General features: G+C 39.9%; 1 protein-coding gene across 1 annotated transcript in view; it reads right to left on the bottom strand.

Annotated features, from left to right (window-relative positions):
- Nucleotides 1–19,713: 19,713 nt before the first annotated feature.
- The window catches only part of GRIK1 (glutamate ionotropic receptor kainate type subunit 1), an 81,491-nt gene continuing 74,109 nt past the window's right edge, over nt 19,714–27,095 (bottom strand). The window contains exon 17 of the mRNA XM_031555901.1: nt 19,714–20,192. Within this exon, the coding sequence (XP_031411761.1) occupies nt 20,037–20,192 (156 nt within the window). The 3' untranslated portion in view covers nt 19,714–20,036. The remainder of the gene's footprint in view (nt 20,193–27,095) is intronic.

The following is a 27,095-nucleotide window of genomic DNA, read 5'->3' on the forward strand; positions in this document are numbered from 1 at the left end:
GAGAGGCAAGCTGACAAAATGACATCTGACAAGGAAGCGCATATGAAGCAAAGGTGTTTCACTGAATTCCTCCATGTGGAAAAAATGGCACCCATTGACATTTGTTAATGCTGACTGAATGTTGATGGAGACGAACCAGTGGATGTGAGCACAGTGAGGCAGTGGATGGTGCATTTCAGCCGTGATTCAGCAGTGACATCAACAGTGGGTGCTGGTTCAGATGTTTACAAGCATGACATGCAGACTCCTGTTCATTGCTGGTGAAAATGCACAACTAATGGTGATGACTGTGGTGAAAAGCAGAGTTTTGCATCAAATAGTGTTACTGCACTTTATGTATCTGTTCGTGTTTCTTTGGAAACAAATAAGAGGCATTACTTCTGGAATATCCTATGAGGTAGCCACTGAGAGAGATTGATCCTAAAAACAGGTGAAAGGTAAAAGGACAAGAGTTGGCAGGCAACATACAAGGATTTCCATTGCGAAATACACTGTTTTCTACCACTTATTTCTCTTGAAACAAACTCTTTCAGGCTAGGAAGAGTTGTTTTTCAAGCATCATTTCTAGTCACTTTCGTTATTGCATGAGGAAGCTCTGCTAACACCAGGGAAATATCAGCAGGCACCGCTGACAACATCACCCAATCCTGGTTGAAGTAATCCTGAGTAAGAAGGAAGCTGCCTCCATTGCTTTCATCCTCAGAAGTGCTGGGGGAATGCTCTCCTCCACAGGATGAGACTGATCTGTCTGATGCTGTCACCAGCTATAGTGCCCTCCTGCTGTGCCCCAGCTAAGCACTGGGCTGCCCTTGTGTGTCAGGGCTCCCAGCAAATACCAGATGTGTATGCCCTGGAGTGGCAGCCAGAAGTCAGAACGACTATAAATATGTTTTATTCAACAAGTTGAGGCTTTCCCCCCATACAGCCCCAGCTTTTGGTGCCCTGAGCACTGCAGGTTTCAGTGTTAACTGCAGTGTTCACTGCAGGTGGTGTTGCTAGAATCACCTCTGAGTGTTCTGCCTGCAGTGGTACAGAAGAACAGGAGGAGTTATCTCCACAAGTAACATATAGAGCAGATTCTCAGTTCACTGCCAATTTTGTTATTTTTAAGTTAAGAATGTTTTTGGCTTTACTTGCTCTTACCAGAGGTGAGGCTGGTGGGTCTGAATGCACTGTGCCATACACAAAATGTGTACCTTTCCAGCAAAAAAAAAATCTCATTTTATGAGATGAAATACTATTACTATCCATGTTGCTGTGTGGGAATGTAAGCCACAAGGAAGATGGGGAAGAATGGGTCTCTGAAAACACAGAAGAAAAGAAGTTATGAGATAGTTCATACTTAAAACCATTCCTTCCACACCACTGATGAGTTAAGAGTCCCCATGCAAAGTTGTAGGGACACAACAGACCAACTGTGAGAGGCCATCGTCACCACTAGCGCATGGAGACACATTGTTGTAAAAGCTTCCAGGGATGGTAGAAGCTTCTGAAGATGCCCGAAAGGAGACAAAGGTGAAGACAAGGGCCTGGTCAAGGTCTCTACCCTGTGATGGATGGCGTGTAGTCTCATGCACCTCTCTGTTCTCTTGTTTCTCCGGGCCAAATGGGGCCAGCCAAATAAGCATTTCACAGGAGCAGGAATTGTTAGGGGTCCTAAATTATTCTCTGTCCCACTGCATCACAAAACAAGGAAGGGAAAAACTTCGAGTGCTCACAATTCAATATTTTTTTTCTTACCAAAATAAGAATTTCACACAGACAAAGTGAAATATTTTGAGTCCCTTTACAAAAGTCAGCTCAGTTACCTTTCTTAAACCATTTCATAAACAGAGAAAAAAATCATTTGCAAAGTGTCTATAAGTCTTTGTTTCTTGAAATTCCCTTCTTTGTACTTGCCAGAGTTAAATATTCATTTGAATCCAAAGTGATTTTTTGATGACCAAACTCCACACAGGAAAATGGGGAGTGATCATTTGGAGGGATTCAGATTGTAGAATAAGCAGTATTATAATATGAATAATGTAGACAGGTCTTTAAGAGAAACATTAACATCTAGTTTTTGAAGCAAATCTTCATTCACCAGGTAATGTGATGGCATATCACTTTTCCCAGTATCGTTGTACGCATAAACAGGAGATTTATTATCCCAAATGGTAAAGAGGTCTCTCAAGTGTTGCTCAATCTTAACATAAAGGACTCCCCATTAATATTTTGGAAGAAGAGTTAGAGCGTTTTCGGTTATCATGAGCTAAGAACATTAGCCAGGTGGGACTTAGGAACAGAGATGATATCTTTTATTAGACATGCTGGTACAGTTGGGAAAAGTTGAAATGTTTTCTGGCATACACTGGCTGAAATAAAAACTGGAAATTTCAAAGTGAAATACAAAGTGGGAACAGTTGCTCTGATTTTAGGTGGCTATATTGGTAGTTAGGCTGTCTGAGAGAGGAGGTAAGAAACACGGGGTAAGGAAGGATTTTAGAACTAAGAAAGGCAGCTGAGGACAGAGGAGGATGAGATATCACTTGTAGAGCCCAGAGGGACCAAGGAATGACTGTGCTGAACTCTGATGTTCTCTGAAATCACAGCACTGGAGAAGTCTCTCAAGGATTCCTTCTATCTTACAAAAAAATTTTCATTTCATAGTTATTAAATTTGTTTCATTTTGTTTGGTTATTGTTTTGGATTTCTTTTTTTTTCTGCCTTCCCTTATCTTTCCCTTCACCTCTATCAGATCTTTGCAAGTACAGCAAGTGAACAATGATGATACTTTCTCCCCAGTCTTTATAAAAGTTCTCTTTTCACCTCTTTCCTATTGTAACTCTTTAGAAACTTTCCATCCTCAGAAACAGTGTTGGCACAAAGCAGAAATTTGGAAGAAACACAGCCCTTACTGTAAGGCAAAGCCCTGCATGGTGCCACGGCAGCACCAGGGGGCAAGTGTGCTGTCATCTCTCACCTTGGCACAGGGAGCAGATGCATCTGTCAGGCCTATCTCTCTGTGAGCATCCTTGCTCTGGTTCTGTGTCTGTCTTGTCAATGGGTACTTTATAAATCTAAGTAAGGAGATCTGCTAACTGGTACGATACTCTTTAGGATTCGTGTACTCCATCACTCTTAAAGAAGATACTGCTCAGTGTGAATAAGAATGGTGATGGGTGGCTTTTCAGACCTGTGCTGCCCTTCTACTTCTTAACAGGAGCATCGATCTAAACAAGAAGACTTCATTGATGGACTTCAGCAAGTTAGCTGTGCTTTTGTCTTTATTTATTTAAGGATTTAAATGACGAGAAGGCAGATGAATTCGGATAGTCTTGTGAGAGTTTGCTATTCTTAAATTCAGTGGATGCATTTGGATGCAAAACATCCATTCCTACTTCCAGACACTGAGTTCTCTAGGGGACAAGGGGCATTCTGTGCATCTTACCCCCAAGAAGTGATGCAGAGCTCAGGACATTACAGTCAGATGAAAGGGAGGCTGGACAGCAGGCTAGACTTATCCCCTTGGGATGAATCCATCCCACAAGGCAACAGTTGGGTATAATAAAATGTGATAATATCCCAGTAGCACAGATTATCCACAATATTCAAGTAAGAAATGATAGTCTGCAGAAAATCCACAAGATAACCAATAATATCTCTGAGCATAGGCAATTAAAAGACTTTAATAATTTTTAAATTATTTTTCATCTCGCATCATCTCCTTTCCATTGAAAGAAAAATATGTTATTGTGCCTATGCCTGAAACAATTTTAGGATGTGGTTAGTGGGCACGGTGATGATGGGCTGACGATTGGACTAGATGATACAGGAACCTTTCCCAACCTTAATGATCCTGTGATTCTTGTGGCTCTGCCACAGTTCTCTTAGGTGACCTTGATCAAACTGCTTAACATCTCTGAAATGGGTTACTGTCTGTAAATTAGTGATAATGGATTTATCTCTGCTTTCTCTTGCAGCTTCTATTTTAATTGAATAGGAAGTGTCAGCTGCTTACTTTGCTTCTATATATTACTCATGAACAGCATTTAGCATAATGTGACCTGACTTCAGCTGAAGCCTATTCTTATACTACTATTAAAACTGTGGACTGGGGAGTTTGGTTTAAATGATGTAAATGACAAGTGCTTGAGAACCTGATAGGAGTGATTATTATACTTTAATTATCTTTAGGAAGGATTTTTTATGCATACTTATTTTAATAAGAATTTGTAAATTCATGCCTCTGCCTAAACTGGAGCAGTGCGCAGGTCTGAAGTGCCGAATTTCTACGAGGTTCCTATCAATCAGGGTCTTTCTGATCTAGCCAAAATCAGACAGAAAATCTCAAGAGGAACATCTCTTTCATGAAGTTTGTAGACCACTTTCTCAGCAGATGAGAGGTTATAGGAAACTGCACACCCATCAATAACTGCTGCCTATGAGACTTATAGGCAACTGCAGAAATCCACAGCTCTCGATTTGCTGCTTTAGGAACAGTTTAGGGTCTTTTTTGGGTAATTAGTTGAGCTGCAAAATCATATGCATTTTGTACTCATTTTATGTATTTAGGTTATTGGAAAAACCTTTGAAAATTTTTTTTTTTCCCCTCAATGACAGTATTGCAGACTTGTTTAGCTCCCTCAGATGCTCAATAGTGAAGAGCTCAAATGTCAGTCTGGCATGTGGAGCTAGAGGTGGAAAGGGCAGGATTTGAGTAATGCTGAAGAATTTTTGTCTTCTTCAAAAACTGACTGCATGCATCTGGCGTTGTCTCTGCAATATATCTTGCAATCTAAGTTAAGACTGAAAAACCTTCTTCAGGAAACAGGAAATAAATACCTCCATATACTGCTTTCCATAAACAGCTTGAGGTCAATGTTATCTTCCTTTTCTCCCATGGATCTTCCTTAGTTTATGGGATTAGATTTCTGAGCCACGTACCCTGTTAATTTTCCTTTATCTTTTACTAAGAATCATAGAATTGTTTGAGTTGGAAAGGACCTTTAAACTCCATCTAGTGCAGCTCCCCTGCAATGAATAGGGACACCTGTAGCTGCATCAAGTGCTCAGATCCCCAGCCAGCCTGACTTTGAGTGTCTCCAGGGACGGGGCATCCACCATGTGCCTGGGCAGCCTGTTCTACTACCTCACTATCCTTATCGTAAAAAACTGAGCCTGTCCTCATAGGAGAAGGGTTCCATCCCTTGGATCATCTTTGCGGCTCTCCTCTGGACACACTCCAACAGGTCTGTGTCTCTCCTGTACTGAGGACTCCACATCTGGATGCAGTACTGCTGGTGAAGCCCCACCAGCACAGAGCAGAGGGACAGGATCACCTCCCTCCACCTGCTGGCCGTGCTACTTTTGATGCAGCTCAGGACACTGTTGGCACTCTGGGCTCTGAGGACACAGGACACCAGTACCCCAAGTCCTTTTCAGCAGGGCTACGTTCTATGCTTTCATCTCCCAGCTTGTACTGATAGTGGGGGGTTGCCACAATCTAGATGCAAGACCTTGCACTTGGACTTATGGAACCTGATGTAGCGGAGGGTAGTTAGGGTAGTATGTTTAGGTTGTGGTTGGACTCGATGATCTTTAAGGTCTTTTCCAACCTGAGCGATTCTATGATTCTATGATTCATGAGGTTCTCTTGACCTTACTTGAGCTTGTTTAGGTCTTTCCGAGTGACATCTGCTAGTGATCAAATCAACAGAAAAAAAATGTATTTTTTAAAAGTTTTCTTTTTGTTTACGTACTAAGCAAAAACCTTTAGGTAACCTCTAATTTTCACACTTCTGCCCTAGAAGGGAACTACCATGAAACATCCAGGTTCTTTTTGACTGGAAGATTTAAAGATCAACATCCTCTAGAAATGTGGGGATATCAGAAGCTCTGCTTTGGTGCAGGGGAACTAAATGACCTCTCAAGACTCCTAGTTCACTTTTCTGTCTCACCTACGTAGCATTGCAATATGTCTAGAAAGAACAGAAAAGATCCTGCATATAAATATCTCATTACAGTGCTCTTTTTTCAATAACACTTGAAAGGTCAGATTTGAAAGGAAAATCCCTGTGCGACCTTTAACTACATGTTCCTATTGATACATAAACTTCCTACAATTTTTAAAGATCACAGAAAAACCTCTAAAAAGCAGCAGCAGAAGAAAAAACAGCTGTACAGTATGTGCTTGAGGAAACTTGGACATATGTTTGACTAGGAGCAGAAAATAGTGAATTTTGAGAGAAAGAGTCTTACTATGAAGAAACTTTGTATGGATAGGAAAAGTGTATTTGTGCTTGGAATCACATAGAAGTATGTGGAAGCACTGAAGTAAGGACAACAGGTCTGTGTTGATAAGCATAAAGGCAAACATGTAGAAGAACAAATGCACACCAATTCTTGTATGCATGCAAAGCAAAAATGTGTCTGGTTTCAAACAGTCCTGCATGTTATATTTCTTCTGGTGGTATACCTGTGAATCAGTCTGACAGGTACTGCAGAATAGGTTGACACCCATCTCCTTTTTCATCTCAGTGGCTAAATCTATCTTCATAAATACTTGCATTTCTTTTTCTAGCTTCAAATGAAAAATAATATTACACTTAAACTACCGTGGTGTGTGGATTTCTTAAATAAATGTAGAAGCCCAGTCATTTATTAAAAAAAAAAACAACCAAAACAACACTGACTAAATTGAATAAACAATGATCATCTATTAATATTAAGAATGACGTGTCGTGCTACTACTTTGTCTCTGGATTGGCATCTGGTTTAGGGACATTTTGAAACAGCACTGCAGAATGGATGATGATCAAATCTGTATTAAAAACAAAACAAAACAAAACACCAAAATATTTCTTCAGAGAAGTTCAGGGAAGAGGAGATCAGAAAAAAAAAGGAAGACTAGCTGTTAGACATGACATACGAGGTAAGTTCAGCAACTCATTTTACCCACTTTATATGCATTTTGTATAAACCAAAGGTCACACTTCAGGTCTACGTTAAATCATCAGATAGCTGCTTTCAAAATGTCAGCAATTCACTGCACAAATAGTCAACCAAACAATAGTTAACCAAGTGTAAATAGCATGCAGATTCTCATGTAAATTCTGGGAAAACTGTTAGCTTTGGCTAAAAGTAGAAAATATTTTTCATGGAAAGTCACTTCATACACATGCATTGGCTGATTTAGTCTGGGCATAGCTCTGCTATAAATAATTTCAGATGTGTGGATTATACAGAAAGGACATATTTGATCTTATTAACATAGCTGTACTTTCTATCCTCTACCCAGGAGTTTCTTGCTGCATAAAATCATCCTCTTTGTAGATCCATGTCCTGGTTTAGGGAATGCATTGGGTCAAACCTTTAAAGAGAAAATATTTGTATAGTAACCACAAGCCTGGATTTTTCCCTATATTTCATTGTAAGTAGAATGACATGTGAAGGAGTTGAGTGTTTTTCTGTTTATTTCAAAATATAGCCCTTGAGCTCTAGGTGAGACCAGCTCTACTTCTTTTGCACTGAGCTTACTTGTTATGCCACCTATCTCCTTTCTTTCTTCCCTTTCTCTTGCTGGCTTGTCAAATCCCTTACTTTTTTCTTTTTTCCCCACCACATTTATTCTCTCAAGGCTTCCATCCCAGGAAACAGAAAGTATGATTTCAACTGAGGGCATGTAAAAGGATCCTAGCCACCCAGCATTCTCAGGATTCAGCATTCAGGATGAAGGTTGAGTGAAAAGTACATTGCAGAGCCGTCTTTATTCAAGAACCCTGTCAGATTTTTTTCCAATTACTGGATTTTTTATTTTTTTTTTCTGACAAAGGAGACATAAGAATAGATTTGGAGTTCACTTATAATTGGAAATGCATATTACTTTATGGTGCAACATGAGTGGAGTGTGGCTTTGCCTTGATGCACTCATGGTGATTGTTCATTTTTCTGTGACAAATCTATTCTACCAAGCCAACTTACTCCACATCTCCCTTTTCTTGCCAACTCTGTGCCCAGTGCTTTCAATCTCTGCTTTTCCATGGCAAGCTTATTTCTGATCATTCTGAGGAAATCTTCCCTGCCCTAGGGTGGGTTTTGGAGTCATAACATCTTTTCAGTACATTTTTCTTGTCAATCACACTTCTGCCTCATAGCTGCACTGTGAGCCTCTATTTTGGTTTATGCATGCCCTGATTAATGGTCATGAGTTAACCATCAGCAGGAACCACTTTTATTTCAGTTAATTGCACTGTGATATAAGTGGTCAGGCTGAAAGAGTTTGCTGAAATGTGTTATATGTGCTTTCTAGCTCTTGAGATGCAGTTTCTCTCTTTCTGTAGACTGTGGAACTTGCAGCATGCTATGAGCTGCAATACAACTAAATAAATGAAGTATGTTCTAGCACATCGATGTCTGGCCACACTAAATTCCCTTTGCTTTTCCTGGTTTACTCAGCCATCGGATGGGACCTTCTTCCCATCAGTAGTGGCTGGATGAGGAACCTGTGGGGGGGCTGAGCCAGGCCCTTTTCCTGAGCACTATGTAGGGAGGCACAGTGCCCATGTGGGGGCTGTTCAGGTGTCCATGTTTGAGAGGGGATCAGTGCATGCATACTGGCATTTTGGCATGGCAAGCATTAGCAAAAGTAGAAGTAGGAGGTCACTCAGTGCAGCAGTGTCCTTATGAGCTGTATGTTGTCCCAAGCTACCAGGGAAGAGTTGGTCCTAGCTGTATGCCAGGCAGAGCTGCCAGCTCAAGGAGCCCTCCTGAGAGTTTGTTGATACTGCCGAGTCAGGCTACTCTGCAAATGTTTATTGTCTTCCACTGTTCAAATTATTTATGAAAATGGTGAATTGATAATAAAATACTGAATGCCGGTTTTGACCTTTTGTTCAGTGTGATATTTTCCCGAAGAACTGGTTCCTTGGGACTATAAAGGAGATGTAGTCAGTCTTTTATTAGACATATAATCCATTAGGTGTATGAATGAGTTGGTTCTTCAGTGACTAAAAATAATTTGTCTATAAGCTTCCTGCCTGCTGTGCCACTGCTGCATAGAAAAGTGGTTCAGTATTGCATTGTCTTGCTAGGATATTGCTGATGAACTTACAGAATTAATTTCTTGATGTAAGTTTACCATCTTTCCCACAGTCAAAGCTTGTCATTTTAAAAAGAATTGGATTTGCTATTAGCTACTTTAGCTTCAATCTTTTTCATAGAACAGCTGACTATGTGCCATCCAGATAGTCTGTAAAGTGTAGAAACAATTTACATTTTACTTATCAGAAACAAGTGTCCACCTCTCAGAAACCTGTTGAATTTCAGTCCAAGGGATGTATTTCAAGTAATTAAAGTTGGGAAAGCCAGAATGGAAATTGATACTGGGCAAGAAGGGCATGTGTCTATCTTGCAAAATAGATTCTAATATGGAAACAAACAAACTAAGCTGATGCCACTGCATAATTCAGCACAATTTAGATAGCTAGCTCTGGCAATAGTATACAGATTAAAACGGCTTCCAGTTGTAGTCAATTCTGCATCCTTCTCTAGTGTTCCTGTTGAATGCTATCAGCTTGCTTTCATGGGTGCATACCTGCACGGGACAGTCAAGAACATCTTCAGCCTCACTACTCTCTACTCTGGTAAGGAAGTAAGATAAACTGCTGTTACAGGTGCTTGCTTTCAGGATGGCATTTCCAACAGAGGTAGGATAGTGCATTTTCCAGCATTTTTTTTCATGTTTTTCCAGCTTTAATTTTTTTTTTAAAAAGCCATGCATGTGATGTGGATATACTGCTGATGCTCTGGTAACTTACTCGCAGAGATAAAGTTGAAAGCCATATAAATAATTCATGTTTCCTCCTGTTGACTGTCTTTTACTAAGCACTAGATTCATTAAAATCAGTAGAAAGAATAAATAGAGTCATAGAATCATGAAATATGAGGAAGACCTCTGAGATCACCCAGTCCAACCACCAGCCCACCCCCACCACGCCCACTGCCCACGTCCCCTCAGTGCCACATCCACACGGCTCCTGAACACCTCCAGGGACAGTGACTGCACCACCTCCCTGGGCAGCCTGTGCCACTGCCTCACTGCTCTTGCTCAGAAGAAATTCCTCCTTATATCCAACCAGATACTTATTCTACAGAACAAAAGGTGCTATAATTACTGAATTAAGCCTTTAGATAATAGTATCAAATACATCGTGCTAATTAGCTATTGCATGAAGACAGTTTTATTTTGATTATGGCTTCTGTCACTATGCTGCTGTCAAGGATTGTCTTCCAGTTCACCTATTTTCTTGTAGGAAAGCAAGATTAGACATTTAAAACAGGTGTACCCAAGGTTAGTGCAGATGTGGGTACTTTGCACGCTAAGAACAGAAACAGTAAAAGATAATTTGGGCATCAATAATTGAGGAAGTTTCTGTCACTAATTAAGCAGTCAGATAAGCCTTTATATCTGACTTTATATCACTGCACTATCAAAGGCCCTTCCAAATGAGTTGCAGTTATTGTGCTCCAGATACGCTCTGAAATGGGCAGATAACTTAGACATGTAGTGGATAGAAAAGATTACCTGGTAGAGTTCAATCCCTGATTGGGGTGATATTTTTTGTATGAAGAAAGACAGATAATAGTTACAGAAGAGAAGGAACAGTGACAGCATGCCAGAAAAGCTTTTCTCACACTTCAAAGCATCCTCCAGAAATGCTCAGACTCTGATTTAATCACCATAGAAAGATTATTTAATCTATCATGAAACTGGATTTAAATTTTTAAAAAATATAACTAAACTTCTGTTTGTTTTGAAGGGGGAGTAATGGAAGCAGAAAACAAGCGAGTCTTTAAAGAAAACTGTCTTGTCTGAGTGACATCTTTCTGACAAGAGAAGCATCTGTCAAATGCATATGAAAGTTGATCCTTGTGCTTTCTCTTCTTCCCTCTTAAAAAAAAAAAAAGCACAATCACTTCATTTTTTTATGGTTGTTCCACTGAAGATGTAGATTCACCAGCGTGCACAATGTTTTTAAAAAATAAATGGCAACCTACCCAACACCTCCTCTGAGTGGGAAATCCTCTGGGAAGATTTGCACAGTGCAGATGTCCTCCACATCCTCTTGCCCTGCCCCACGAGACACTGATACCCAGCCTCTGCCCTCTGAACAAGCCGTTAATCTGACATACAATCTGATTGAATGAAACCGGGTAAATCCCTGTTGGATAACAAAATGCTAGATTAGCAGTTAGGAAACCCTGTGATTAGAGAGATTAACTGCTAAAGACATCATTCCTTCCGATGTAAAGCCTCCATTTTCATTTAGAGCTGGTAGCCCATGAAAAACTACTGCACTAGCAATTAAGAAACTGTAAACGTGCTGACCTGCAGAAGGGTGACTGAAGCTTAAGGTAACTGTGACAGCAGTATTTCTTGCTGTTCGCTTGTTAGGCAAAAACCTGTTTGTCTTCCGCTGAGCATTTAAGGCTGTGCCTTCTCAAGAGACACTGATTTCTTTGAAGGGAACAAGATTCAGTGCTGTCTCTAGCAAGGAGAAAAATTCCTTCTGTTTGGCCTTATCATTTAATTAGGTGTGGGGCAACAGTTTCTCAGCAAGGAAGTGGCCACAAAGAACCTAAGGTTCCCCACAATTTTTGGAGCTGCCTGCTGGAAATCTGTCCCAGACATTAAAGGTTACACTGGTCTCCCCTAGTGGCACTTGCAAATGCTATAATTTAAAAAATAATTGTTGAAATATGGTACACACTTGAATAGGCACCATTAAATTAGCTTGCCAGTTTGATTCAATATAGACATGATATTTAGTTTTTGCAGATGCAGGAACTTTACAAATCATACTATAACTATTTTTTCAAACATTTCTGCATCTCTTTCCAAGTGTCAGGGAAGAGTTCAGCCCCCTGCTTATCCCAGCACATCCATGTGAAACCTGAATATTTGATTACTATCAAATGAAAAGGAAATATCAGTATTCTTTTGGGGACAATCGTATTTATATAAAATTCAATTTCTTCACAGAATAAATGTGATTAAAAATGAAAATAGGGATTGTGGAACAGCAATGACCTTCATAGGAAATGTATTAGGGTTACCTTTAACAGGCTGCTTTAAATGTAAACTTGCATGTTTTTGTTTCCAGAGATGTGATAGGTAAGGAATTAGAGTTAAGTTAAATCACACTATTATAAGAGGGTACTATTCACTGTTTACTTTTGGGGTAAACAGAAAATATCTTGATATAAGCAACTCTTTTTAATATTCTGCTAGGATCTAACTGTCTCTTCGGGCATCCAAATTCTCCAGATAACATAGCTCATACTTGACTCACTGAAAAGAGACATTTATTAGATTACCTTCTGTGCTCACACACTAAAACTAAGACATCTTTTCCTTTATACCAACAAGAAGAGCTAACGATTCATAGGTGCAGCTGGAGTGCTCTGGACATGAGAGTAATTTCTCTAGTCTGTATTTTCAGCAGTCTGGTGTTTTGTGCATGAGTAAAATCCTGTGGGAGGAAGTTTCAACCCCATCTGTGGAGAATTCACTAAAAATTTCCCACTGTCATTGCTTGGGAATGAAAGCACACACTACTGGCTTGCTAGAACAAAGCTTTCAACATCTTTGTCATCTCCATTGTCATCCTGCAACAAACAGCAATCCATTTCCCTGTGATATGTTTTTTCTCCCTCTGGTTGTTCTAGTTTGGTTCACCCCTCTGCAAGGTTGAAATATCATCCACAGTGCTCTCATTTGGTCCTGCCTCACTGTTTTTTGGGATCAGATTTTTTTCTTAGCCTTGCTGCTTCCAGAAAGAGACTGTAGGCAGCTCTAGGAGGAAAACCTCTGTTTGCTTTTGGGATTTCCTAATCAAATCGCTTGAAAATCTTTGCTGAAGGGTTGCTTTTTTCTCACAGTTTTCAGAAACCATGGGTAGCTTTTGCTGAATGTACAGGTTTTTCAGACAAGTAAGTACCAAAACCTCAAAAAATCAACCAAACAAACAAAAAAACCCCACACCCATGTGACAGCTTTATTTTATAAAAAACCCAACTGGAAAAAGAAAATCTAGGTCTCTTATAGAGTCTCCTTGACTGTATGTATTATAAGGAGAAGGTGTATGATTCAGTTGTGAGCAGAATGCAAAGGATATGTAAAAGCGTCAGGTAATGAATAACTGTTATTTAAACTGTTCATCAATCTGAATAACAGCTCACTAGTCTGGAGGTCATCTGCAAGAGGAGAGCAGACCCAGTAACATTGTAAATGTACCCCATCACTTTACTCTGCAATCAGTAACATCCCAGCTTTTAGCACTTTATCCATCCTTAGTAATTCTCCTTATGGTAGTCACGGTGAAGAGACCTCCCTGCTGTAAGTATTTTGGGACTATTAAATAGCAAAATCCCTGTTTCCATAGCATTTGCCCTTGAGGATGGAGGTGGTACAGACACAGGGCTGTCATGGCAGCCTCCCAGGTATTGCCTGCCTGCAAATTCTGGCAGTGCACTGCTCCAAAATACAGGAAACTAATAGAGCCAACCCGGTCCTCATCCCTCTGTGCTGAACATGTCACCCTTGTCTGTCAGCTCAGGTTGTGCCCCAAGGACACAGGCTGCACAGAGATAGGCACAACTACCCTGGTCTGGCTGGGAGGTGAAGCAGGGAGAGAGACTCCTCTACGATTTCCTATGTGCTTGCCCTGCCTTTATGGGTTCTGCCCTTCCCAGAGACACCAGGACAGATAGCATTGGGAGTGTCACTTGTTGCAATATGGTGCCCTGTGACATCTCCCTCTTGGTGGGTAGGAGCTATAGGCACATAAACACAATCGTAGGCTAGGCCAGCTCTGTTCTCCTAGGAGGAAAGGAATTGGTGATTGCTTGGGGAAGCAGAAATGAATTGCGGACATCTAGAGGGCAAGAAGTATGAGGAGCAGCCGAAGCCCTTCCGTATGTCCAGCCCAGAGCAGCGGAGTTGAGGGGAGGCCTGATGGCGGCTGCAGCTCTTCACAGGGAGCGGAGGGGCAGCGCTGAGCTCTGCTCTGTGTGACAGCGACAGGGCCCGAGGGAACGGCATGGAGCTGTGTCAGGGGAGGGGCAGCTGGTGGTCAGGGAAAGGGTCTGCACCAGAGGGCGATGGGCGTGGAACGGGCTGCACAGGGCTGTGGGCACGACCCTCAGTGCTGGAGTTCAAGGAGAGTTTGGGCAGTGTCTTGGAGATAGGGTTTGATTTAGGGTGGTGCTGTGTGGAACCCAGAGTTGAAAGAAAATCTTGGCTAAAGATGTGTGCTCAATAAAGTGACGTGGATCTTTCTGAAGCAAACCTAACTGCTTTCAAACAGCACCTTATTTGAAACCACTGGGGAGTCGAGGGAGCGTTACAAGCTGCTTTATGCTTGTATGCATTTCAGAAAGGATGAGCACAGCGTTATCTGGTTCAGGTGTTTCTGTAATTGTGATTCATTAGGCTAATGCACAGCGCTTGGTATCTAGCACCTGCATGCTCCTGCTGGGCTGGTGTCAGCACTCTCAGCTCTTACGTGAAATTTATGGCTCTACTGGCTAGTTCAAGATACTTTCCTTCTCTAGTAGTGTCTTTCCAATGTATTTCTTGGTCTGTTCAGCACTGAAGGCGTAGTTGCAAGGGCCCTTTAAATGACCCAGCAGAATGATCAGCATGCTGAGTTTTTTTGTCCTGTCAGAGCAGGATTGCCCACATGCTCCCAACGGCTTGTGATACTCTTTCTCTTCCTGAGCATTCCTCCTCCACCACAAAGGGAGGGGAGGAATAACGGCATGCAGTCCTTACTGAGCACAGATGGCTTGCCACAGGGTGACAGCAATAAAGGGCTAGACAATTTTTAAGATGGCTAGCTGTGTCTGAAAGGCTCCTATGGGCTGGATGGGAGAATGAGGTGCTTTCCCCATTCTCTCAGTGTTCAGTAGGGCTGATATGTGTTCAATCCTGCAGACTGTGGGTCAGCATCCTTTCTTGTCAATATTCATGGGCATTGAGAGAGCTCATATGGTGCCCAGGGCTTTCTAGGCAGTTGGCGGGGGAGGGGGGTAGTATCTGAGGTCTTTGTATCTACTATTTTCATTATTCAGTCAAGCTGGAAACCCAGCTTTTCCCCAGATGTCAGCTTGTCTGAGCTAGAGGCTACCATATCTGTAAGGTTGCCTTACAGGCTCTTATCAGCTGCTGCTGGTTTCTGGGTACATCATGAATGGGTGACTAATGTATGGGTTTCATCTCTTGGGCTGTCAAAGTCTAGAAACGCAGGGGTGAGCTTCATGTTTTACCAGTGATGGCTGTATAACGATTGCATTAATGATAAGAGAGCTTGAACTGGGGGAGGTTAAGAGAGGCAAACAAGAACCAGAATTCAACAGACAAAAAATGCTCATCTTTATCAGTAGATGGGGTTGAAATAAAATCACAGTTGTTTGACAGGTGTAAGTGACATATCTTTAAATAGTGGCAGTTCTGATCCTTCAGAAATTGTGACTCCTACAAGCCTGACAGAGAGCAATTAAGGGACAAGCTCAACAGTCAATAAATGCCCCATGGGATTACTGGTTCACAGCAGACCCGCAAGATGCAATCCTCTGACAAGGAGCTCAGAAGGGAATAAGCTGATCCTCATTTGTTTTGCAGTAGCTTATCAATCATGGTGTTGGCCTGGGCTCTGTGCACACAGCTTAAACAGTTGCTTACATATTTCCAATATTCTCTCTTTTCCACTGAGCCTGCCTTACCACTTTCTCAAGGAATTTAATGGATGTTTAATAGCCCTTAGTAAGACTGCAGTCTGTTGGTTGGTAGCGGCAACATCAAAACACGGCCATTTCTGGAATGAAACACATTAAAGCCATTCAACAGCATCAGTCAATATTGTATTTCTCTTTTATAAACAATGAGGATGCATGCTTGCTGCTGCCAAGACAAAGATCTGATGAGGACATTTGCTTTCCTAATGGATAATCTCTAATCAGGCTTATCTTGTACTGCATGCTGCCATGCAGGAAAAAAGGCAGGAAAAAATATTTATTGGGATACAGTGAAAAGGTCGCAGTAATCATGTTTGCTACCATGTCGATGTGTAAGATTGCCCTGTGCTTGTTCCTCTTCCCTCAAGACAAAACAGCTTTCTCAGTCATGACATGAATTTACAATTAGCATCTAAACTGAAGGAAATAGTTTCCAATGACACAGAAGTGAAGGTGCTTTTAAAAAGATTTTGTTTGTTTCACACTAATGTACATAGAGGAAATAAGATGAGATGTGTAACTGCGAATGGACTGCATGCGTATGGGTATGTGGAGCTGGGACCTGTCTGTGAGTGGCATATGAGCAGTCTAACCAGTGACCTGAGTGTGTTTTGAAGAGGTTACGAAAGGTCACAGCTTCAAATCAGAAAAAGCACTTGGCTGAATCCTGAAATACTAGTGGGATTTAGATGAATCCCAAAGCATCTTCCTTAGATGCAGTTTTAACTAGCTGGAATACTGAATACTCTGTTGAACCAAGGTGAGAGGTAGGTTGGTTTCAAGCCCCTATGCAGGCATCCCACATATCCATGGGTGCTCTGAACAGTGCTGATGGCCAATGCAAGGTGTTGGCACAGGAACATGTCAGAAGCAGGCACCAGGCCACTGCTGGCCTAAGGCAGGAGCAAACAGTGAGATCGCATGTCCCTTCAACTCCTTCACTGTCTACTGTTAATTCTTCCTGTAGTTTCTCAAAAGGAGGCCAATTGGCAAAGAATTTACAGGCTAAGACAGTGCTGCCATGAAAATACCAAGAGATGAAACAGAGCAGTGGGTTGTGTTAGTGGTCTGCAGCTGCTCAGAGCTTTTGGGGAACTACATTTCACTAAATAGTTCTCACCTAGTGTCCACCCCATTTGGGGGAAAATTTATGTTGAAGTGGATTTTTTGACCCATCATGAATCTTCATTCCTGCAGATGGCAAAGAAGAACACAGCCACACATAGTGATGTGTTGCTTTCTGAAATCATGGCAGGCTGGTTAGCTTCTTTGCAGTAAGTGTAGTTTGGTAAGGTGCCATCTGAGATTAACACAGAGACGTTCTAATATGCTGTGAGTCTTTCAAGCTACTAAAAAGAAAAAAAAAAAGATCCAAGTATGCTCTATTTATTGTTTCTCCACATATTTCTATGCAGACAGTAAAAACAGTTTCTTTTTTCCCTGAGCCCTTTTTTTTTAAGGGGTGGACCACTAATGGGAAAGCTGTAAAAAGCAGTAAACAAAACACTACCTCCTAGTTTCAGGAAAACATTAATGGATACCTAAGAAAATGGAACTCAGCCTCAAGGTCTAAGCCACAGAAGAGTAGAAGAGTCATTCTTTGGAAAAAAAAAAGAAAAGAAAAAAAGAGAGAAAAAAAAGAGAACCTGATTATAAATCTTTTATCACTTTGAACCTATTCATTTAAAAATATCTTAGCTGAAGGCTGTGGTTGGCAGAGTGATAGAGTTTCTCAGACTGGAAAATAATAACTTGCTTTTCAATCATGATGGTGGTCTGAAAGGCCTGTTTGTAATTTGATGATGACATAAATAAAATAAATTACTTTCAGAAAGACGAAGGTACGGTATTATGAGATCCTATGTGAGCACTGAGGGCCAGGGGCTGTTTTTTCTTAATTACTACTCATCAACTCAGCATGTTACTGGAGTAGGCAACACGCTAAGCTTCCCAAAAGCAAGCACTGATTGGAGCTTTCTACTGTAGTCACTGTAAAAGACTATTTTTGCTTTCCTACAGGCTGGCTGCTCTGAGCTCTCGGAGACAAACTCATAGAGGATAAGTAGGAAATGCTGGAAAACAGCAATCATAATTTATGTCTTAAAGGGAGAAAAATGAGAATCTAGGAAGTTTTGAGCTAGATAGCTTAACTGTTGGTGCCTGGACACACTGGTATAAACTAACTGCTTCATAAGTAATTGTTGGAAATGAGCAAGAGTTAATATGAATCTGTCAAACCCAGGTCTTGTTAATTTGATGAATTTTCTTCTTTAACAGCTTAGTGAGTCCTGCGGGTGAGGGGAAAGCTCCTCCATCTCAGTTTTAATAAGTTTTTTGATCCAATCCTATGTGATATTTTCATAAACAAGTAGGATGATGGGACAAATGACATATTTGGTGTGGTGGCTGAAAATGTGGAACTATCCTATTAACTCCCAGAGCTCCACTACCAAAATGGAGGGATTTATAGGGCAGCTGGCTCTCCTTTATACTCTGTCTTCAGTGGGTGTGTTTGCTAAATTTGCAAGTACTAGCAAGCTGGTTAAGGCAAAAAGCATGGCTGAGGACAAACTGATCTGAACAAACTGATATACTTGAGAATCAGTCTATTTAAAAAAAAAAAAAAATCATTCTGTACTCTGAAATCATCATTGCCTGTACACCGAGGGCTCACTTGCTTTACCCCAGTCACATGAAGGCAGACCTCATCACAAAGTGTACAAGCAATGGTACTGCTTTTCAGACACATAAAGCAGTTCTTTTGCCCACCTCATGAGTGAAACTTCAAATGGTAGAGCATATCTAGTTTGGGGCATCCTGTTTTGAGAAAGATATGGAGTAATTTTAGAAAGCGTAGGGCAAATGAGTGATAATGTCATGCATTTTAGGAAACGCAATTCTCGTGGAAAGGCTAAGTGAACTGAGGTGTCTTCTTGCCTATAATAATATAGAAACATATCACTTCTCAAGCAAGGCTTTTGTAAGTAATGTCATTCTTTTTCAGATTCACCCAGCCAGTCAGTAGGGGCTGCACAGAGTGGTGCTGTGAGGAAATGATGGAGGAGAGATTTCTTCACACAACAAATTCCACAAGTACTGTCTCCTTTGCACAGAAAATGGACATGGATATAAGGCAGAGGTAATCAGTGGTAAGCAATAAGTCCCTGGGTGAATATAAGAAGGACAATAAAACCTGATACTTTGCTGAAAGCAAAGTCTAAAGCAAATATTGTTGACACGATTTAGTCTGACCCAGCTCCATGCACTGTCCAGAAATGCAGTTGGTAGCTTAGTTCTCTGGTTCCCTTTTTTCAGTCTTGCATTAAGTCTAGGAGTGGTCATAGTGCTGAGATTGTCTTGAACCCATGTCTAACCGACTGTGTAGGACAGCAAGGTACTGCTCCCCATCTAGAGCATTGGCTACATCTCTGTCAGATGTTACTTTTCTGGTCAAGGCTTGTTATAAATTGAATATTCTTTTCTCTATTTTCTAGGTGATTTTCATTTTGAGGTTCATTTTGAGAATAATTTTTTGGGGATTAGAAGCTAGAGGATGTGGCACTGTAATGTTGTCAGTGTTGTCTTCGTTTGTTCACTGATCATCGCATTTGTAATTTTCAGATTTTCCTTTTGAACATCTAGCACCTGGAGCCACAGCATTTCTATATTATCTCATTTTAAAATAAATAAGAAAGAGAGAAGATAAGGAAAGCCAAGGTAGTCACAGATAAGAACCTTCAGAGAAAAGTAAGAATAACTCGTTCTTTGATGCCTCAGTATTTTATATATTTTTGTAGTCGTTGTTTGTTAATTGTACAGATGCTTATTTTGGTTATCTGGACACCAGTTTCTAAACAACTGTACTTAGCAGGACTGAAATCTTTTCTTCAAAAGAAAAACAAAATAGATATCACTTCCAGAGTATTGGAAAAAAAGATCTCTGTCTCTTGTTTATTTATTTATTTAGAAAGCACATACAGCAATGCATGGGGAGGGGAAGAGAGATGCAAACCAGGTGAGCATACAAATCCATCTCAAAAGAAATAATGAGACACTTCCCGGATGATTAGTAGCAGTACATCAGTCTATGTGAGCATTTAAACTGTTGTACCTCTAGATTAAAAAAAGAAACCACAGAGAATTTCTGAAGAACAACGTAAATGTCTGTATTTCAGAAATCCCACCACAATCAACTTGTAGGCAGCAAAGTTTTTGTTCTGTTTTTCTTCCTGATATTTCTTCCCAGGATCTCTCCTGTTTCACGCTATGGTTTCTTTCCTCAGTGTCCTTCTCTGGTGGCAAGTAAGGATACTTGTGAATGAAGACTTTGCCTTAGTTCTTGACCTTTTCTTTAACTTCTTCTGATGCTTGAGTGAAATGCCAAGCTCCTCCATTATAGCATTGAAAGAAAGACACTGTTGGGACACAGAAATTGCATTAGACACTTTTCACTGAAGACAGAGTTTGGCCATACCCTCTGACCAAATCATGGCTCTTATAAAAAAAGGATCTCGGCACTTAAAAGCAGAATCAGGAAGCTTCTCTGGTGAATTCTGTCAGTTTTGAGCAAGTCCCTTATTTCTAACAAGTGAAGTCTGTAATCACTTTTTTTTTTTTTGTGCCTAACTTGGCTTCCACTGAAATCAATTTAATTTTGGCTTAACTAAAGCTGATATTAATATTTCTTAAATTCTACACAGATAGGTAGATTTGTGATGTTCTGTTGACTTCACGTAATAAAACTTACCCTTTTTCAACAAGTAACTTTCCTTCTGACCTTAAAAGAAAAAAAGATCATCTTTTTTTAAAATCACATGTACCTTAGTCCCACAGAATTGTGAATAATAAAGAAAACAAAGATTTCTTTGTGGCTTAGTTATTTTCTCCTCACTAAATTAATAGGCAATTCCAAAACACAGCATACTCCTCAGTCCTCTTCTCTCCTTGGAAAGAATCTTTTTCAAATGTTTTATGTCAAAGAAAGGAGAGAAATTACCACAAGAATGAGGTAGCTGAATAGTTTAGAAAGCAAACAGAAATCTTTTCTCTTTCCATCATCCCAATATTAACAAAGACAATTTGAGTAAGTGAAAAATCTTTTACAATCTTCTGCTGAAATAATTACTTGTAACACAAAAAACACAAAGAGGCTTTCAATGGAAGTATCTAGCAAGGCAAAAGATTGTTTCATGCAATATGTATAGCTTGATGCATAAAATGAAATGATGGTAGCAGTGTGAAACAAAGCTTTGACCACCTTACCTCCATCATGCTGAATAAATCCCCCTACCAAAGCCCTTATAGAACTGCAGAACTGCTCAGTTTTAACACATCTGGTTAATTGTGTTATTGTTTATAGATATATTATATTGTTGTATACTGTATATTGTTATTATAATTGGTTTATCTTGTCAAATGAGAGCAACAGCACACAAACATAGTTCTTTATACCAAATATAAATTCCCTTCTACCAGTGATACCAGTGCAAAAGGAGCAGTGTTCAGTATTTAGCCACTAACTCAATGGTGATTTCAGTTACACAGGGTTAAAAAAAAGTATTACACATATGATTTTGGAAGAGGAGAAAAAGAAGAGAAAATCCAACCTTTATAATAGCCAGATATTCCAGAGGAATATTTTCAAATGCAAAAGAGTGTGAGGATAACCTGGATAAAGGCTAGATCATTTATTTAAAGCAGCAAAGGACTTCCTCAGTAGTGAACTCCTTGTGCTGTGCTTCTTCCTGTCCAGTATGAACTCTGTGGGTGTAGTGTGTAAGCCTGATTTTGCAAGTGAGTCCAAGACATCAGTATATTAATGTGTCTGTGGTTGAAGGTATATGATCTTGCAGGTGTCAGCACACCCATTTGTGGGATGAACTGCTGGCAAAGATCCCATAAAGTGCTACATCTGGAATTTAAAGTTTTATCTTTGAGATGTTTAATTTTTGCTCATCTGAAATTCTTTAGTATACATAAATCAAAGTATAATAAATTCATGCCAGGCGCAAAGTATAACAGTCATGGTCCAGGACACTGTACTACCTTTTTTCAAATTAAAGTCTGATAATAGCCAGGACTGTGTCATTTAAATGACCCTTTAGATAATGTAAAATAGGAATTCTGGTGTTACTGGGTTTAGAGTCAATGACGTCTGCTGCGGCCCTATGCCCTCTGGAAGCAGCAGGTGAAGCAGGTATCATTTTAATTATTTGTATATCGCTTCAGACTTTTTAAAGCATAGCACCACTTATTTCCAAACTAATAAAAGTATATATTCTAACTAGCTAACTTGGCATGGATAATTTCTCTCCACTGTCTTAGTTTTAACTGAACTTTCAACATCTAGATTACCAAGTGCTTCTGGAACTACATGGAAAACAAGGAAAGGAAAATATTAAAAATTTGTAGGAATGATCTTATTTTTTTACCCCTGTTCTTATCAACCTGCATGTTGTGCGTGCTCTTAACAATAGTCATCAATCTCTGCAATATGCATGCAGGGATGATTTCTACAGAAGAAATAGTACAGTTTGCTGCCATGTTAATATACCTATAATGAAATTTTCCAAACTGATTTGTGTTAGTCAGACAAGACAATTATCACAATGTCTTTTGATTTCAGATCAGCAAAGTACTCTCATGAAGGTCATTTACATCTGTACATAGACATTTGCTGACATGATGTATATGAGCTTTCTGACTTCATGATATGCGAAGCACCCCACTGGTTCCACTTTCAACCTGAAGAAATGAATTAAAAAGATACTGAACTAATCTTTCAAGGATATTCCAATGGTCACAGACATAATTACAGCCCTGATCAATTTTATGATCATCTCTGTATCTGAAATACTGCCACCTTTGAGAAAACCTATTGGAGGTGGCAAAGAGCAGTAAAAGCCTGCAATACACAGGTCCTTTTCTACCTCTGCCTTCACAGATTGCTTAAGGTTGTCTAAAAGAGCTATCTGAGATGATACTCTGAACTTTTGGGTCTGGTTAATCATTCGGAAGGTCAGAAAGCAGATATGACAAGAACTCTTTCAAGTCCTAGGAAAACTGGCTCAACATCCTATTTATCTCAAAGATCGTGAATGCAATCAGGATACTGAACAAACATTTGAAAACTGGAATTGACCTGAATTTTTCAAGCAGTAGAGAACAGTAACATAAAGCAAATTCAAAAATCACCAGGATGCCTAAGGAGTTACTTGAAAATCACCATCTTTAGGAACTCCTGATACAGCCCTCTGAACAACACCATGTCTGTAGTTGCCTTTAGAAAGAGCACGATGACATTCAAATTCTACTTACAAGGGCAAGATACTGTTCTTTTAACTTCATATTTGGATAGCCAGACCAAAAGAATTTCTTTAATAAGCTTTTGTGGGTTGTTTTTGTTTGTTTGTTTGTTTGTTTTCAACATATTATTAAGACCACTTTTGAGGTCTCTCCAAAAAAGAGAGAAGACTAGAGACAGCAACATATTTAACAACAGAATAATAAGTTTAAAGTTATGCAATTGAGCTTGACTTTCTCTCCTAAACAGTGCCAAAATGCTGAAGTACATGGCCTGTGAAAGTTAAAGGAAATCTTTTACAAATAGAATGGATTTGGGGCTCCTTTTTTTTTTTTTTTTTTTTGTTAGATTCTTCCTATTTGTCCTTTGGCGATTGCAGCGGGATGAAAAAGCTTAATCAGGAAGATCTCAAATCCTTTCTTACACTGGCATCCAAAAGACTGTACTAAGCTACAAAGTAATTATAGAATCTGAATTTAAAGGATAACATGAAGTTAGAAATTTCTAATAATAATAAAAAAAAAATAGCTGTAGTTAGACTTTATCAAAGTCTACCTACCCCTGAGGACAAGATTCTTCAATTGTTTTTTTAACACCTTGAAAAAAAAATCAAACAAGCAAAAGAAAACAAACCAAACAAGCAGCAAACGAACAAAAGGGCAATCAGTGTGCTGTGCTGGACAACTGGGAGTTATCAAAATCAAAGGATTTAGACTAGATTTTATTTGGAGAGAACACCTGACTAGTTCAGCCATGGAGGAAGAAGTGCAGAAAACAAGGTTTTACTCCTGCTGTGCCTTCCTCAGTGTGAAAAACTCATCGCTGGGACACTGACATATGTCTTCTGCTGAAAGAAAAGTGATTTGTTTTTTCCTAGTGCAGTGAAGGAGAAATATCCAAAATAGTTTCTCCTAGTGAGTGAGCTGCTGTTGCAGCACATTAAGAATCTGTTTGAGTGTTCTGTCACTAATGGCTAATTGCATGAGGAGATCACTTAAATGGAGGATTTTAAACTGTCAGAGTCTATTGAACGGTGACTGTCAAAACAGTGTCACAATAATCCATGGATTATTTTAACTGTTTTTCAATTACATAAACTGCTTCTCAGCTTCCTGTTTACACACACACACACACACACACACACACACACACACACACAAAATAATCAGTAAAGCTACTTGCTGATCTCAGAAGACATCAAATGCAAACAGGGCTGTTCACTGCAGGCACAGCTAGCCACAGTCAGGTTTGGAGGTGGGGTTATGGAGTGCCAATGGATGGGCTCAAATTAATGTTTGAAGAAGAGAAGGTATTTATAGACCCAATAAATTAACAAAAAAATGTTTTTTGCAAGAATGTCACTGAGTAGAGATTTTTTTTCTTCTACTCCTTTGTTCCCAAAGAGCTAAAATTGTGACTCTTCAGAGCTTTAATCCAAGAGAGATGACACAGGGGCATGAAGCTGTGGCAGTGCTTTGAGCAAATATCAATCCAGATGCAGAAAGCATGATTGGTGTGCTTGTTCTAACTGTATGGTGCAGGTGTGTTGCTAAGCCACCCTGATCCTAGCTCTCTGAAACAGTGATCATATTCACAGAATCATAGAATTATAGAATCGTTTCAGTTGGAAGGGAATTTTAAAGGTCATCTACATCACGAACTGGAACACCTACAGCTCCATTAGGTGCTCAGAGCCCCATTCAGCCTGACCTTGAATATCTCCAGGATCAGGGCATCCACCACCTCTCTGGGCAACCCATTCCACTGCCTCCCCACCCTTATTGTAAAAAACTTCTTCCTTGTATCTGATCTAAATCTCCTCTCTTTTAGTTTGAAACAATTTCCCTTTGTCGTATCACAAAATACCCAGTTAAAGAGTCTGTCCCCTTCTTTCTTACAGCCCCTCTTTAGATTTTGAAAGGCTGCTCTCATACTGCCTTTGTTCCTTTCATTCTTCTGTCTCATTCTTTCTCCATGCTCCATGCTGTATTTTTGTTTCACTGGATGGCAGACTGTAATAAGGGCAGCAAATGGCACTAATAAAGGTAGGAGCATTGACCCCAGCCAAATCAACCTGGCAATGGACAGTTTGTGCATGACCCCATTACTTTTGGAAGCCAGTGGTTTCTATGTGTCAAAGAATATACCTTTTTTTTCTTTTTTTCCTTTTTTTTTTCTTCAGACACTGTTTGAATATTCTGGGAGCTCTGATTAAAATGTAACAAAGGTAAAATAAAAAGAAATACTATGAAATGGCACAAGGGTATGTTTATAACCATTTTTCTCCCCAAGTAGCTCTGGTTATGCTCTATTGGTGCTGCCAGAGCTGACAGCCTGTTGTGGCTCTTCCATCACAGGCAGAGCTGTTAACTCAGTGCTGACCCACACGTGAGAGGAGACATTGACTGTTGGGTCCCAGGTGCAGTTACAAGGCTGCAAGTGAGAGAAATGCAATTGCAATCATTTGTGAATGGAGTATTTTTTCGTGGCCAAAGTTCAAATTGTAACAGTTTAAAAGCGGAGAGTGTTGATAGGTTGAAAATTTTTTAAGGCTTTAACATTTCTTCCTAATTCTGTGTTTGACTCCTGCCAGATGCCGTGCACTTCATGGGAGATGCCATGGGCTGTGCCTTCCTCAAACCCCACTATTAAGCTGAAAGCACCTGGCTTTTTCTGGACCCATGGTGAAACTTGCAAATATTGTGTTTAGAAATGTAGATTTATTAGTTCCCAGCTGGCACGCCTGCTCTTCACTGCCTTAACTGCTGGCATAACTGCTAATGAAAAAGAAAAACTTTCAAATAATTTTTTTGTAGTTAGATAGTTAGGGAAAGGCAAAACTGCTTTGTAATTCTCACTGGCAAGCTGAAGGCTGCAAGGTTGCCTCTGGGGACACCTAGACAGGCAAAATGATCATTCCTTGACAGATGTGAAAATGTTTACCCAAAAAGTAACAGAAACTTTCTGGATTCTGCATTCATTTAAACAGTGATTAAGAATGTAGTAGAAGCTGCAAGCTGATGGATTTCTTGCACAGAGCAATGATGAAGATAAGCCCATTAGTAATTTTCCTTCTACTCTGAGAGTTCAGAGAAGCTGGATTTAATTAGTTTAAGTTTCTTCAACTGGGAAATTGCAGACAAGAATGTTTATTTTTTGAAATCAGGGATATTGAAGATCTTATTCAGGTCTTCACTGCTAGGAAGGATCGTTTTATGAAGAACCTAAGCTTTCAAGGCACTGGTAAAACAGGTTAAAATTCCAGTTTGAGCAAGAGAGTTTTTTGCAGTGTTTGGAGTAGGGCATAACACTCACTCATATATATGAAAGAACACTGGCAGAGAAGAACTGCTGTAGTCGAACCATGAGAACTATAAGTCTTCATTAAAAAAAAGAACACCCGAAAGCAACTTGAAGCCCACTGCCACTATAAATATTGCTGACTAAAAGTTGTAAAATGAATAGAAGTAAAACATATTCTATTCAGAAGCCAGATACGAGAGAAACAATTCAAGAGGACAGCAGAGCTTTGCTGGAGCATGTTGGTGATTGAGCATGAAGTCATCCACTTGAACAAGTTTTCTAATTGCAATAGAGGCCAGAAATGGCCCCTCAATAAAACAGATCATTAACTTGTTTGATGAGGAGGAACTGCAGTGTGCAAGAAAACATAAAGTTGGTGTGAAGGGTGGAAAATGAATTGGTGAAAGTGAAGGTAAGACAGGATATAATGACATTCAGAAAAAAGGTAATCAGGTTTTGCAAACTTGGTGTTTGCAGTGGTTCATGATATCCTATGAGATGACATTTCTATATATTTTGTATATCTACTCCAAATTGTTGTCACATGTTTTTCTGAGACAACAACAGATACAGCCTGTTGTCTCCCACTCTGGCAGTCCCCAGGCAAGCATAGGACTGAAGGAAACCAAATTGTTCTCCTTCCAGGGTATAGAAAACATCCAATATGTCTTGGATTCCTCTACAACAGCTTCTTTCTTTGTTTCAATATGCA

Source organism: Meleagris gallopavo, chromosome 1 (assembly GCF_000146605.3).
Source record: "Meleagris gallopavo isolate NT-WF06-2002-E0010 breed Aviagen turkey brand Nicholas breeding stock chromosome 1, Turkey_5.1, whole genome shotgun sequence".
NCBI lineage: Eukaryota > Metazoa > Chordata > Aves > Galliformes > Phasianidae > Meleagris > Meleagris gallopavo.